Source organism: Mauremys mutica, chromosome 5 (assembly GCF_020497125.1).
Source record: "Mauremys mutica isolate MM-2020 ecotype Southern chromosome 5, ASM2049712v1, whole genome shotgun sequence".
In the NCBI taxonomy this organism is placed as follows: Eukaryota; Metazoa; Chordata; order Testudines; family Geoemydidae; genus Mauremys; species Mauremys mutica.
Window position 1 is genome coordinate 94,795,111 of NC_059076.1, and position 16,330 is coordinate 94,811,440.

Consider the following 16,330-nt stretch of genomic DNA (forward strand, 5'->3'; position numbering starts at 1 on the left):
CTTTTTGCTTTCACTGATCCTGGTATTAGCTGGGAGCCAAACCACCTACCAGTGCAAGTCAGAACATCCACAGGGCTTTTGTAACTTACACTAGCAAGAATGGTCCCTAGCATGCCCCTTTACAGCACACACATAAAGGAAGCAAGTGACAAAAAGCCAATGTCCCTTTTGTACTGCTAAACCAATGGGTCTGGGCCAAGATCTTTCATGTTGTCCAATTTTGCTCTTCTGAACTCCTGTTCTGTTCCCTTGTACTAAGGCTCATTGTGCTCATAGAATCATAGAATATCAGAGTTGGAAGGGACCTCAGGAGGTCATCTAGTCCAACCCCCTGCTCAAAGCAGGACCAATCCCCAGACGGATTTTTGCCCCAATCCCTAAATGCCCCCCTCAAGGATTGAACTCACAACCCTGGGTTTAGCAGGCCAATGCTCAAACCATTGAGCTATCCCTGTCTCGTCTCCAGAGACTGGCATCATTAGCCCTCCCGTTGGGGGAGTCTTTACGGCTGGCTTGCCCTCACCAGAAGCCTTTGCCGTGTCCTGCGACACACGCGGTGCCGGCAGTGTTGGTAGAGGCCTCTGCTGTTTGGGAAGGCGTCGGCCCTGCCACCAGGCTGGATCCCCTACCGCTACCTGGAGTCAGTGGGGATCCCTTGTGGGGCTAGTGGGCCCCCTGGAGGTCATCCCCATGTGGTTCCAGTGTGGGCTGGTGGGCCAAACTGGCTCATATCTGCATTACAGACTAAAACCACTGACTCAAAGGAGAATATAAGAATATAGAGCACTTCATGTATCATGTAAATACTGCAGGGATCTCTAGTATTTTAAAAAATTGTTTTTCTCTTTAAGATTTCAAAAGTGTCAAATGTGTAAGAAGACATCAGACAGAGTGTGAAAAGTAGATATTAGGTTCCCAATTTCTGATATCATTTGTTCTGATGCAAACTATATCATTATTATTGATAGATGCTGTCGGATATAAAGAAAAACAAGATTTAAAATGTACAGTGGGATCCATGTCAGTAATTGAAACTGACACCAGAGTGTTTAGAGAATTCCACTTCTCCTTCTGATAAGCACACAGGCCTAGTTAATTCACTAAGTAGCCTTTATTAAATTAAGCAGATGGTAAATCACATTTTTCTTTTCCCTTTCTTGCATCAGACAAAGGTTAGGAAAAGGTCACTAAAATTTCCAATAAGATTCATGATATACAGCACACATTCTGCTAAATTTACGTCCATGGATTGTGTAGAGCCTGTTCTGTGTTACAGGGGATAATTTTTACGTTTTCTCAGCCCATTTCTCAGTAATGCCCAAAATGTGCTTGATGCTGTGTAAGCTAAAATGATGCACTGTACAGCAAGACTGTTAGCTTGGTTTTGTGTATGTTTTATATTAACTTTTTACATCCTACAAGATAATGATTGTCTCTTACACAAAACATTCACTGAAATCAATAGAATACATTTGTTGTACATGTGGCTATACAGGAGAATTATATTTTCTGATCATACTATTTCCCAATAAATGTAACAGGTTTTATCCTTTCATTTATCTAAACTGAATCAACATTTTACTCAAAGTGTTCTTTAGACACATATCTTTTTAGCCATTAAAGGTATGGAGGAATAATATAATGAATCTTTCCGAACGCAAGTTGAATGGAAATTATTTTAGCATATATAATTAAGGAATTTTCTATTTCCTCCACCACCTGCCATCCATCCCCAATCACCAAATTTAATTAAAGCATTAGAGGTAGCATGTACTCCACACTATGGGATAATGAAGCTTGTGTGAAATTTCCAGCGGCGGGAACAAGGGTAACTGCTACATAGCATTTTTTCTTAGCAGAACAAAGAGTGGCATTCATTGGCAAGGTCAGTGCTGATAAGAAATTAAGTGCCAAGCAGCAAGCATCTGAAAGACAGTTTTAACTAGAATTAAACAAAATGAGAATATCAAAATGTATGAATTAAATAATTTCACTGATGATGATCTGGGCATATGGAAGGTATTCATAGCAATACAGGTCTTTCGTATTTGTATCACAGTCTTTGGTTTGCTCTGTGTTGCAGAGTAGTTTTAATTATTTATATTTATTTTGTAGTGGCTAGATGATTGCAAAAGGACATTTGGTGCCGATGATGGCATACACAGAACCAATACAGATGCTCAGGTAGGTGTCTGTCTCTGGTGGATTCTTTTTATATAGTTTATTAAAGTAAAAAACTTGTGTTCTGCACAAAAGTCCTTTTTTGAGATCGTCTCAAAGATTAAAGAATGTTGGTAAAGCTTTTCATTTCAGTTATCAAACCATCTTTTGGAAACTTAGATTCTTATGAAGTATTGGTCTAATAATAAAGGGCTGTCTCTTTTATGAAAGTGAGCAACCAGTCTCAGTTCAGGGCTTAATAACATTGAGTTAGATAAGCAGGGTAGATACTATCTGTGTACCAAAGCAAGTCTGCCTTTTATGCAGCTGTTTCTAGAAGAAAAAGGATTAGTATTCTGTTTCTGTGCTTGTCAGATAGATAGATTGTCTGACCAAAAAGCTGTACTGAATCTAATATAATTAGTACTATATACATATGTATGACCTGGCTGGAACAATATTTTGCTTTATTGTTGTGTTTTATTCTTAAAGTAGCAGCATCACCGAAACCTTGTCAAATGTTATTTTGCTAATTACTATCTAATATGAAACAGCCATTGTTATTAGTTGAATGTTGTACTTATTTGTAAAAAATGTGCATGAATACATTGCATGAAGATCACCCGTGTCTTTAACACTACTAATTGTTGTAATGGGTGTAATAGCCTTGTCTACTTGAAACAAGGTTTGTTTCTTAAACAATATATGCATAATATTCTCACTAAATGTACTGTAAAATGGTGGGGGTTTTGAGAGGGAAATCCAAGCACATACGTTGTTTTGCTACTGTTGGGTACAGGAGTTTGATTCTGCCCTCTAGGATCCTGTAATAAAAATCATGTTTCAGAAGGGTAGCTGTGCTAGTCTGTATCAGTAAAAACAAGGAGGAGTCCTTGTGGCACCTTAGAGACTAACAAATGTATTTGGGCATAAGCTTTCATGGGATATAACCCACTTTATCAGATGAAAGACATAACTAGAATAGATTTGTTTAAAATCACTTTCATAGGCAGATTTGGCAGGGAACATAAAAAGGAAGAACATGCTTCCCCCCACCTTTGGGTAATTCAGAATACATACGCAAAAACTAGTTGGGCTCTGCCTACGCTATGAGCTAAGGGTGTGATTCCCCTGTTCATGTGTGCATACTTGCGCTAGCTCTCCTCAAGCTTGTGTGAGTATAAATAGCAGTGTAGCTTTAGGAGCATAGATAGCAGCAGAAGCACAGCTTAGATGAAGATCTATCCACTGGTTTAGACAAATTCAAACTCAGCAGCCCTAAGCCATGCGTCTGCTGCTGTTACCTGTGCTACTACAACTACACTGCTATTTACACTCATGCTAGCTCAAAGAGGGCTAGTGCAAGTATGTGTATGCAAGGAATCACAACCCTAGCTCACAGTGTAGAAATAGCCATAGACTTTGACCCTGCCAAGTCTTATGAATCACACATAATTATGTATATGTATCTTGAAAAATCAATGTGTAGAGAATCAGTTTTTCCAATATCTGAAGTGAGGGGCATTATATGTCAGAGGACAGGCCTAAGCCATAAAAATTATTGGATGTCTATATTCTGAACCCAAGTCAGGGGAAAGGGGAAGGGTTGCCAGGTGTCCAGATTTCACCCAGAACACCCGGTCGAAAAGGGACCCTTGCGGCTCCCATCAAGCACCACTGACAGGGCCATTAAAAGTCCAGTTGGCGCGGGGCTGGCAGGCTCCCTACCTGGCTCCGTGAAGCTGCTGTCATGTCCCTCCAAATCCTAGGCTTAGGGGCAGCCATGGGAGCTCTGCGCACTGACCCCGTCACAAGAGCTGGTTCCACAGCCCCTATTGGCCGGGAACCTAAGGGCCGGAGGGACATGCTGACTGCTTCCTGGGAGCCGCCTCAGAGAAACACTACCCAGATCCCACACCCCGAGCCCCTTCCCGCATCCCTTCCCCAGCCCTGAGCTCCCTCCCACACCCAAACTCCCTCCCAGAGCTAAACACCCCTTCCTGCACCCCAACCCCCTGCCCCAGACATGAGCTCCCTCCTGCACTCCGAACCCCTCGGCTCCAGCCCTAGCCCCATCCTGCACTCCAAACCCCTCATCCCTGGCCCTACCCCAGAGTCCTCACCCCCTTCCACACCCCTGCCCCAGCCCGGAGCCCTCTCCCACACCCTGAATCCCTCATTTCTGGCCCCACCTCAGAGCCTGCACACCCAGACAGAGCCCTCACCCCATCACGCACCCCAACCCCCTGCCCTAGACCAGTGAAAATGAGCGAGTGAGTGGGGGAGAGCAAGCGACGGAGGGAAGGGGGATGTAATGAGTGGGGACAGGGCCTCGGGGAAGGGGCAGATTAGAAAGTTGGCAACTCTAGAAATGGGATTCATTTTTTTCCTTTTAGTCGACTATGAAATCTGTTTATAAGAATGTAATTTTTTAAAACAAAATCCATACAGTAGCATTGTTGGTGATGATAGACTTATGTCTGTCATTAATTTTTATTTAAAACCTATTTTCGGCAGTAAAAATTCCCACTTTGCACACACAGTTTCAGCCTAGAAAGGAATTTTGTCTCCATTTTTCACAAAATTCTATTGGGACCTATTTAAACTATACAAGTCTCTTTTAAAAAAAAATCCCAATTCAGATGTTTTTGGTTATATTTTTAGATTAAAACAATATTGGAGCAGATTATTATGTATAGCTGTGTTAAGAATTTTGAAAAACAATTTAAAATGGCCAATATTTTTAACTCAGAAAAATGGCTAAGCACACAAGCTAAATACTGTTCACAAGGATTTTTAATGCGTATTAAAAATTGTTTACACCTTAATATCTTGCTTGACGTGTTCCATTGTATAATAAACATATGTAGGCATGCATACTTTCCCTATACAGTGTCCTAAAGATTTATTACATACTTTACCTATGTAATAATAAAATAGTACTCTGTATTTATATATCATCTTACATTTTCAAAATGCTTTGTAAACACTAATTAACTCTCCCAATATACTCATGAGGGCAGTGAGTATCCGTATTTCTGCTTTATAGATGGAGAAATGGAGGGAGGGCCAAATTCAGTCCTTCTATAGGTGCTGGAAATAGGGGTGCTGGGGATGTTGCCGCACCCAGTGGCTTGGAGTGGTTTCCATGATATGGGTTTGGTTCAGTGGCTCTCAGCATCCCCACTATACAAATTATTCCAGCATACCTGTTTACTTCAAACCTGTACAGACATGTTAGAATCAGTGAAGGGCGCACAGGATTCAAGAAAGTTTTTCCAAAAAGGTTAAAGATGAGATTGTCAAAGGGGCTCAAGGGAGTTAGATGCCCAGCTCACATTGACCTTCAGTAGAAGTTGGGCATCCAATTCCCTTAGGCATCTTTGAAGACACACAGCCTAGATGGCTTGCCTGAGCCCACACATTGAGTTAATGGCAAAGCTGCCTCCCAGTAATATGACCCTCTCACTGGATCATACATTTATTTAAAATTAAAAAAATATATATATATAGTACCTGTTCACTCACACAAAGGCAGGAAAGTGCAGTTAAGGTGTTTTCCAAAAATATACCTTTTACAGACGTTCTAAATACATTTAGAAATGACTTGAAGGAACTACTGTGGATTACTGAATGTGGTACTTGTTTCAGAAATCCTTGTAAGTGGAACGGAATGTTGATAGATTATTAAAGTAATCCACTAATGTACAGAGCATTAAAATGCTGCTATGATCAGAAAAAATGGTACCTCATTCAACAGATATGCTTAGTTCATTGACATAAATAAGATTCTCCTACTACTTTTTAGCACTGATGTCAATATAGCTAGGGAGCAAAGAGCTGAATTCTCTTCTGGCACATGCATCATCAACAGAATTGTTAATTAAATCCAGTTACAGAATCTTTACTAGTAGTGATGACAAGTGAGCCAGAAAGAAAGCATCCTGACTGTCAGAAGATCCCAGTCTGAGTTTGCAGGAATGGCAGTTAGAAAATTGTTATCATCTGTAAACTGAGTAAATTTAATGTGAAAGTAATGAAGAGAGAATAAATATAAAACCACACAATACCATTTTTACAGAGTAGAACTTCACTTCAACTTTTAGAATAGCTCTGTTTATGCTTACATTCCCTGTAGAAAGCCGTGTCTTTTTTTTTCCCCCATTTTTGGTTTATAATAGTAGTAATAGACTATGTCTGGCATGTACTGGGACTCAATAACTGACTGAAGTTTACAAAATTAGCTCTTCTGTGCTTGTCACTAAGGGTATGTCTATGCACCAAAAAAAAAAAAAAAGGTACAGCAGCAAGTCTGAGTGCAGGTCAATTGACTCAGGCTCCTGAGGCTCCCACTGCGAGGCTAAAAATAGAGGGTAAATGTTTGGGCTCAAGCTGAAGCCTGAGCTCTAAAACTCAGCAAGGGTGGAAGTCTCAGAGCCCAGGCTCAGCCTGAATGTCTGCACTGTTAGTTCCACAGCACTTGCCCCGTGACTGAGACTCACTGCCACGGGACTGTTTTTTTTTGCTGTATAGACGAACCCTAAGGGCTTTGATGCTATACTTATTGAAGTCAGTAGCAAAACCCCCATTGATTTTCATGGTTCAGGATCAGGGTCTAATCTCCTGAAATTGCACGGTGCCCAATAGTTATTGCTTGCCTAATTACTACACTATTTAGATGTTAGTGAGTACAGACTACAGAATAAAAAATAGGCATTGTATATATTCTGTGTATTTACATAATACTAAAGCATAAACTGCTCCTTTGTGGAAGAGTCACTTTGATTGCATCATCTCTCATATGCTTATTATTTATGTATGTATTAAGTGCCACCAATGTGCTTGGCACTGTACAAAACACAAAAGTAAAGACCTTCCCTGCCCCAAATAACTTACACTCTAAGGCCTGGTGTACACTGGTGGCGGCATGTAGGATATGTGTAGTTACACGCCACAGTGAAAAGCGGGCTGTTTCCACCCTGCCATGTGTAGCAACTGGGAGTGTTTCCCTGCTGCAGGGAGCTTCCAGAGCCTTTCCCCAGTGCCTCCCCCCACCAGAGCTTTTCCCTGTGGCAGGGAAAGGCTTTGGCAGCAGGAAGGCAGTGGGACATTATACTACTAAAGACAGCGGTGTAGATGGGGAAGACAGGGAGTGTACAAAGAGAGCTGTGTAGGATATGTACCCTAAGGTTCTGGTGTGTCTTTACTCTGCTCACCGAAGCAGTTCCTCACTGTCTACACTGTTGTTTATACCCATGCTAGGGGTGCGTGCAGTGTGTATGTACTCTACATGCTACTGTAAGTGTAGACGTAGCCAAAAAAGGCTTTCCTGACATTTCACACACACACATACGCACATTCTTCTTCTAAAATACCCAGGGCCGCCCAGAGGGGGGGGGGAAGAGGGGCAATTTGCCCCAGGCCCCGAGCCCCACGGGGGCCCCCACCAGAGTTTTTCGGGGCCCCTGAAGCGGGGTCCTTCACTCGCTCCGGGGTGCCCGGCAAACTCTTGCGGTGCTGGGCGCAGGAGCTTCTGCCGCTCCTGGTCTTCGCTGGCGGGGGGGTCCTTCCGCTCCGGGGCAGAAGGACCCCCCGCTGGCGAATTACCGCCGAAGACGGAGCGGGACCCGCCACCGAAGTTCAGCCCGGTCTTCGGCGGTAATTCGGCGGCGGGGGGCCCTTCCGTTCCGGGACCCGCCACCGAAGTGCCCCGAAGACCCACGGCGGGGCCCCCCTCCGCCGAATTACCGCCGAAGACCGGGCTGTGCTTCGGCGGCGGGTCCCGCTTTGGCGGTAATTCAGCGGCGGGGGAGCCCCTGCCGCGGGTCTTCAGGGCACTTCGGCAGCGGGTCCAGGAACGGAAGGGCCCCCCGCCGCCGAAGACCCCGGGCCCCCGGAATCCTCTGGGTGGCCCTGAAAATACCATATCCACAATCCTAGAGGGAAATTAGACTGAAAATCTTGCATTGAAGTATTGTAAAGGTCTTAGTTAAAAACTCAAAAACAAAGATTTTTTGAGTTGACTCAAAACCCAGATTGACATAACACCCTGAATTCATGGGGAAAGTGATTTGTCGGGGGGGGCGTTCATTTTTGGTTTTTTCCTCTATGTTCAAATACGATGGCATGGGTTAAGGAAAACAGATTGTACAGATAATAAACCCAAATTGTTCTTTTTTCTGATGGTTTATATAAATATTTACACACACATAACTCCAGACCCCTCCTATAGCAGTGTTGTAGTTGAAGTATATTTTTGTTAATGGGTAGGACAGCAAGAAAAAAAGTTACTCTTTGTCAGTTATATCAGCGAGTGTTTAGTAATTTCACTTGGAATTCAGACTGATATTTTTCCCACTCAATGAATCTTTTGAGAATGAAAGATATATTTCTTCCTCCAGTTTACCTGGGACATCTGTAACCCTAATTAAAATAATTTCCTACACTAATTCTTGATCTTTTTCTTTCTTTGTATTTTTGTGACCCGCTCATCTTCTTGCTTAGCAAATGGAAATTCTAGCAGTAAGTGATGGTTCTTGATTTATTGAATACTTAACCATGTCTCCAAGTGGTCTCCATCTGTCTCTCCTCCATTTGTGAGATAGTAATGTCTCATCATAGACTATTATAAAAGTACTGCACGCTTCAATTTTGTATAGTCCTAACCCATGAACTAGTGGTCCTTTGTAGATAATATGATCCTGTACTTAATACAAGTTAATAGTAAATGACTCCATTAGCAGTAGCTTCTCTGTCTAAATCTAAAGCAATATTAACATTGCCTTCTCGTTGACTAGTGTTTTAGATAAAAATATGCAAACAAAGCAGTGCATAAGTTAATATTGCTGCTCCATTCCAATAAGAATTTACAATCTGATATTTCTTAAAATAAAATCATAGCGAGCTTTCATAAGGAAACATTATTCTTATGTCTAAGAATTTAATAAGTTTCTTCTTGCTCTATCATGCAATTGTAACCTTAAGTCTAGGGTTAATAGCATACTTACCTGTTTATATTAACATTGGGAAAAGAGGCCATACTCATAAATCACAATTGTTTGTTTGGTATCAGATCTACTGTTTAAACTGACAAAACAGCCAAAAGAAATAAAAGCAATCTATGTATTTCCTGCTGGAGCATGGCATTTTAAAATGTCATTTGAATCCTTTTTTTTCTTGTTGGAAATGTGATTGCCCTTCTTAAAAGATAAACTTTTAACCTGCAAGAGCAATACTACTTTCTTTCTAATTACCAATCTACTCCTGAATGCAGCTTTCATCTGCTTTCATCAGCTTCTCACTACATTAGCTTGTAAATCTTCTTGACATTTCCTTTTCTGCAGTAAGCAAATAAATATTTTTAATATTGTAAATTCGGTGCTGGACAAACTGGCTATGATTTCTTGTCTGATTGTGTCATGTGTTAGTAGATTAGCACTCCTTGAATTTAAGATAATGTTGCTGTTTACATTTGTAGGAGCTGGAGTTGTGTCGGAGGTTATACAAGTTGCATTTCCAGTTGCTGCTTCTGTTCCAAGCCTATTGCAAACTCATCAGCAAAGTAGATACAATCAAAAAAGAGGCAGAGGTAAAGGAAATAATATTATTTAGCTACCTGTTATTGGTGTTCAAAAACAAAACCCATTAAAAATCATCAGCGGGTCATCTCTTTTGAACATGGAAGTGTGTATACCAGCTGTTTTGTAGCCAAGAGATAAAAGGTTTAATTAGAACTTGCAATTATTTTTCTCAGTCATTGAATGATATGTGTGTTGATCCTTGGACTACTTGAAAGCTCTTTAATACACAGTAATGCAGGGAGCCCAATGATCTTTAAAAAATCAAGGATTTAAAATGTTCTGTGTCACTGTTGGTGTATAACAATCAAACCGTAAATGAGGTACATTAACTCCAATCAAGAAGATCTGTTATGAAGACCCTTTCTACCTCAACTGAGTCTTCTCTTCTGATTATACAACTATGTACAGTTTGCAATTAGTGTTACAGCTTTAAAGCCATATTCAAGTTTCAGGTGAATATAACCTATCTCTGTATATCTATACAAAAAGCTGATAGTATGTCTTTAACACAACTAAAAATCAGGGAGCAGGTGTCTCAGGTTGGAAACACAACAAAGAGGCACCCAACATTAGTGACATTTCTAAAAAAAACAGCTAATAGAGGTTTTTACAACAGAAGGTTAATTAAAAGAGCCTGTAGGGCCATACAAAACTGAGTTGAAAGGGCAGCTGGGCACTTAATGAAGAGGAAGCAATTTTAAAGCTGTCACTCAAACGGTGTGCATTGGCTAGCCTACTTGAGCTAGCTTGAATCCAACTACCACAGGTAACAATAACAGTGAAGACAGCACAGGGTGGACTTCAGTGCAGTTAGTACAAGCTCAGCATAGACCCTGGGTACATACTCAGCTCACTAGCCTGCTCTGAAGCCTATGCTCTGCTCTCTTGAGTGCTCCTTTTACCCTTGCTAGGTGACTCAAGCTAGCTCAGATAGGCTAGCCCGTGCACAGCTTTTGCTGTGTAGACTTACCCTCTTTCTCCTCAAGCCTCTCCCACACTCCTTATCAGTTACACACACCTCCCTCCCCCATAATGGGCACCTGGATATTTTCATTCTTCAGATCCCAGTATGCACATTTGTTGATAACATTGGGTAATGTTGATGAAAGGATGTGTTTCCTAGTCAGCAGGGTGCTGTGACAACTGAGCATGCAGATTTATCCCCCTTGGCTCCCCAGTCACCATGTCAGACGCAGAAGCACTTCAGAGTATAGGTCTCGTGTCTTACTCATGCTCTGTGGCTAAGGAGTTTTCTTTCCCACCTGTCATGTCTGGGGAATTATGATCTTGGTTTTGCTTTCTGCGTAGACCATGATAGATTGAGTGCAAGCTCAGGAACAGCGTTGCAGTATGTGCACTGGCTGGACCACACTATAGTGTTTGGTCACCACTGCTATATATGTGTACTGAACTTTTTCTTTCTTTCTATACATTCAGATTTTCTTTATTTGTAACAGAATCATTTCAACTTTATTTTATTCTTCCAAAAGAGGCTACTTCTTTATGTTGATTTGATACATGGCTACAGCTGGATGGGTTCATGGCCCACAAATTACAGTGTGATTGCAAGGTAAGAATTCCTGCAAGGAATTCTAAAGAACTAAGGACAGACTATGTGAAAACCCAAATGCTTATTACAAATACTTGACTCGTGTAATCATCCATATGCATGAGTGTTTGGACCAAGGGGCCACATTGGTTCCCTTGTCTGTATCCCTGCCTCATGCACAGTTCTGGGGGAGGGAAAGTGCACATCCCTATCTTCCTGCAACACTTAATTCGGCTGAAAAGAGTTTTTGATCCAGAAAGGCTCAACTCTCCATATTTCTTTTAGGTTATAAACATGTCAGAAGAACTTGCCCAGCTGGAGAGCTGTCTGAAAGAGGCTGAATCTGCCTCAGACAGTGGTATTGAAGAAATTGAAATATCAGAGGCTTCCCAAGCTAGCACAGAAACTGCCATTCATTCTCTCATTGAAACCTTGAGAAGCAAGGAGTTTATATCAGCTGTAGCACAGGTCAAGGCTTTCAGGTAAAATGTGAAATGATTTAAATTATTATGCTTTTAGAGCAGCACTAAGTTTCCTAATGGACATTTTTAATTTAAACAGGCTTGACTCCAATTTTTTTTAACTCTTGCTAGATGTCCTTGTTGAAAAGGACAAACCTGACTGTTTTTATGTGTTTTTCTCTTGTGCATTTTCACCATTTAACAAGGGTAGTTCTGATTTTTAACAACTGTATCCTTTGAAAAATAAACTTCATGTATATTATTCTGTAAGAAAATGACATCTCATTAAGTATAGGAATTGTACCTTAGAACTCTCTCTTCTCACATTCTTTTCCTATATAACACACACATTCTTTAAAACAAAAATGAAAGTCATGTTGACTAATTGCTTTGTTTTCTTTTGAAAGAAAATAATAATAAATATTTAAATGATGTTCACAGGTCTATTTGGCCCAATGACATATTTGGCAGTTCTGAAGATGACCCAGTCCAAACGCTGTTGCATATATATTTTCGTCATCAGACGTTGGGCCAGACGGGTAGCTTTGCAGTAGTAGGCCCTAACCAAGACATGTCAGAAGCCAGCTCAAAACTGATGGAACTTAATCTAGAAATTCGAGAGTCTCTACGCATGGTTCAATCCTATCAGCTTCTAGCAAAAGCCAAACCTGTAGGAAATATGATGAGCACTGGATTCTGAACAGCTTTTCATTTAGTAAAGAAACAAAGCTAAGGATGCCTCAGAACATTATCAAGCACCTTTCATTTAAAACAAAAAAACAAAAAAAAACTGATGGCCAATACAGAATTTTAACATAGCACGAAATTTCATCAAAAAACAAAGATCTAAAAACCAATGGAGTTAACATCTTACTGACTGCTGTTTCTACACACAACAGTTGTGTGGGCAGTAGTGATTTTTTTTATTATATAGATATAAACTACATTAAAGGAAAAGGGCTAAAAGCAATGCATATATATGCATTATTTTCTGGAGAAACAGAATTGTAAGTGCTGTTGCAGTAATGGCCTCCAGATGTTGAGACAAGTAAAGCAGGTGGGATGAGGCTAAAATCAAGGCTGATTCATTTTGGCTGAAAACCTGCAAGATTTCCTGGTTTTACAACAGTAAATTTAATCATCAACTAATGCCTAATGACATACTGTGCAATGTCATGAAGAATGTGCAGTCATACATGAGCAGAAAAAGGACTTGTAAAGACTTTGCAAAAACCATTGATTTCTCAATGTTTTGTTTTGCTTTTTGTTTTGTCTGTAATGAGGAATTATGTGTGAGAGTTGAAATGTATGGATATATGACTGTTGCATTTTGAAGGTATGGATGTTTGTTGATAAGGTCTCAGAGCATGCCTAAAAGAGCAATGCAAGATTATTTTTGGAGAAATTTTATTTTATTAGCTCTAATCCTCATAGTGTGTAAATGTTAAGACATTTAATATTTTAAACTGGGATTCCCCAGTGTTTCTAAAAGAAATAATATATCTGTTAACTTTATTGGAATGCTGCTCAGTTCTCTGATCAGTGCTTATGTTACAAATATTGATAACTAACCAAAAAGTAGCTGCCTGCAGAGACTTTAAAATGTATATTAAAGATATATGCTGCCCATCAGCAATTCTCATTAGAAGAAAGTTAACTTATTTTATTCTGTATATATTCTAGAAACTGTATAGTGCAAAACCAGTATTTTTCTTGTACATTCATGCAATGCACTGTTATATGAGAATAGATGTACAAAGCTAATGAGGGGGAGGGGAACAATGGCTATTGGTAGTAGAATACATGACTTGCAGTCAGTGTAGTCTGCTGAGTTCAAGAAAAGAGGTGTGGATGCATTTACACGTATCTTCATAACTCATGTTACACCTCAGGAACTGGGACTACAGGAAAAAAAATGAAAGGAAGAGGAAACACTATCCAAACATGCAAACCTGCAATATACTTCTGTATACTGATAGTTCATAGTCATTTTTCACTGTAGCATAAAATGAACTGGATTCTGTTGAAAATCATTTTGTAAAAGAAATATGTTAATGTAGTCCCATGATTCCTGTGATTTGAAAGGAACACCCAGTATTTTTATATGCATCTCTTACCCACTGTGATTTTTTTTTTTAAACTGGGATCTGTAATTCCAGAGTTTAGAATGTACAAATGAAATTCTTAGCTTTGCCTTTTCTTGGGGAAGTGGACCCCACTAGAAATGTAATTATGCTGAAATGCATTAATTGAAGGCACTGTGCACGCTGTTGGACTGCTGACAGTAGTTGTTACCTTAACAAGCTCTGTAACTGGTCAAGGCACATTCATAATCACTGTATTTTTTTGACCTGATAAAATTGAATTATTTTGATGTTTGTGGTACTGTAGATGGTGTTCTTAATTATTTAATAAGTATTTACTGGGGATATGTAGTTTTATTTAGTGGCGCATTACACTTTTATTTACATCATCTTTTACCAGCCCCCTTTTTTTTGTAAAATAAAAACATTGTACCTGTCATCCTGTGTATTTTGTGCAAGCTAGAAGGATAAGTGTCATTTTTTAGAAGTTTGTAAAAATTGAAGTGGAAATATTTCTTAACATACTGTACAATTTCAGCAATGAATTAGCAAACAAATTTGTGTTTTCTTCTCACTGGTCCTGTCTACACTACAGCATTTTAGTGTACTATGTCTTATACTGCACATGCCTCACATCTAATTATTAATTCCAGTGCACAATTCCTAACCAGTAATGTATACAGTTTTTGGAACTTTCCATTCTTGCAATTAGCAGACTAAACTGGTTCCCAGCAATATTCTCTTACTTTATAGTCTTGCCTTATCTGGGTGTTTTCTCCCAATCCACCTTCCTCACAAGCCTCTGAAGGAACATCACTTTAAAATGCACTACACAGTGTCTTCCTAGCACTCGTCTCCCACACCAGCTATCCCTGCAGCCACGTAAGTTAGTATGCCACTTCTTTGTTAAGTGTACTTTATTTTGCTAACAGGAGCAACCATTTACACATCCAGTTCTTATAACTAGTTGGATTCTTGTGCCAGCTGCTATCCTAGATTAATATTATTGTAGATGATCAAGCACCTGATCTGATACTGGGGGTCAATGACCTGTTTACCTTCTGAACCGGGGGTGTACCTGAGAAGGTTAAGTATTAGCAAAGTGAAATCTTGAGAGTCGCTGAATATGCTGTTGCCAGGAGTGTCAACTAATGCAAATGGAGGCGGAGAAAGCAATGAAGAATTAGTCTGAGAAGACGATTGCAACCAGGTGTCCAACAAACCAACCCTAAGATAACTTGTACTTTATTGAAAAACTGGCCCAGATTTTTAGCAACAAACCATAATCCATTCTACTTCACATACACAGGAACTTTGTGGCAGTCCCTGCAACCCTCTCTGAAATTACACAATCCAGTGTCCACAACAGGTATCATGTGCTATGGGAAAAGAAGTTTGCATTGGGCATAGGCCTGAGACAGGGACAGGGAGTTCTTGCATTTGACATGAATCAGGACTGCCTACCAAGTGTTTAAAACATACTAGAGTGTGAAGCTAGAGGATGGACAGCCCCCAGGATTAATCTATTACTGCCATTATTAAAAGCACCCAATCTTCCAATTGCCAAAAGTGCTGGAAGAAATAGTAGCTAGGGAGGGTGGAAACCAGATGCTATAACTAGAGAGCAGTAGGGTGGGGATAACATTTACTTGACTAATACCAGCCACTGTAGTGAAGCAACATGCAGCAAGCCCACTTCTCAAATTATATTAAGATCCAGTCTCTTGCCTCATCAGTGATGCAGCACCTGCAGTGATGTAGGAGGATATGGCAGAAGCACCTGCTGTTTTCAAAAGAAGTGTAGTGATAACTGCAGCTCTCTATGCCTTCCTCATGGCAATCATTTAATTTTTATGTAATGAAAATATGAATTGCATACAGGTACATTTTGACATCTCTGTATATAAAGTATCCTTTCAGAGTGAAGAAAATTAGAAGCAGCATACAAATGTCTGTGCATTACAGTTCTGATTGTCACAGAACTTTATCATTCTGAGGTCCATAACACTGACCTCCACTATTGCATCTTTAATAACAAGGTAATTACAAATCTCTGACTCTTAGGTAACTGGGGGGAAAAAAATTACTTTTTCCATATCCCACAGGCCATAGTCTTCCCCTTCTGAACAAGTCTACTGTTCCAGGACAGAAAAGTTGACACTATTCATAGTCCACAGAGCAATGACAATATACCTCAAACACATGGAAAGATAAGTGTGCTGATTTTTTCTGAAGCAGTCCATCCAAAACATCTCAAACAAGACAACTTGTCCATAGCCAGATGGATAAGATGATGTGTTAGAAATGGAACCTGCCCACCTAGTGCAGTGTATGCAAGGTTCATTTAATGCAGTCCAATGTAGCTCTCATCTAAAGGAGCATCAGTCACCTTAAAAGAAATCAAGAAGTTGTCTATATTGTCCTTTAATACTTTCATTAAGCTGTCCAAGATTAGCTTGCTCTCCTTTGGGAGAAAGGTGTTCTATGTAGTAGTCT

General features: G+C 40.1%; 1 protein-coding gene across 1 annotated transcript in view; it reads left to right on the forward strand.

Annotated features, from left to right (window-relative positions):
• The window catches only part of FRYL (FRY like transcription coactivator), a 351,277-nt gene extending 337,006 nt beyond the window's left edge, over positions 1-14,271 (forward strand). The window contains exons 63-67 of the mRNA XM_045018794.1: positions 2,116-2,184; positions 8,665-8,682; positions 9,638-9,748; positions 11,575-11,771; positions 12,192-14,271. Coding sequence (XP_044874729.1) covers positions 2,116-2,184; positions 8,665-8,682; positions 9,638-9,748; positions 11,575-11,771; positions 12,192-12,450 — 654 coding nt within the window. The 3' untranslated portion in view covers positions 12,451-14,271. The remainder of the gene's footprint in view (positions 1-2,115; positions 2,185-8,664; positions 8,683-9,637; positions 9,749-11,574; positions 11,772-12,191) is intronic.
• Positions 14,272-16,330: the final 2,059 nt, after the last annotated feature.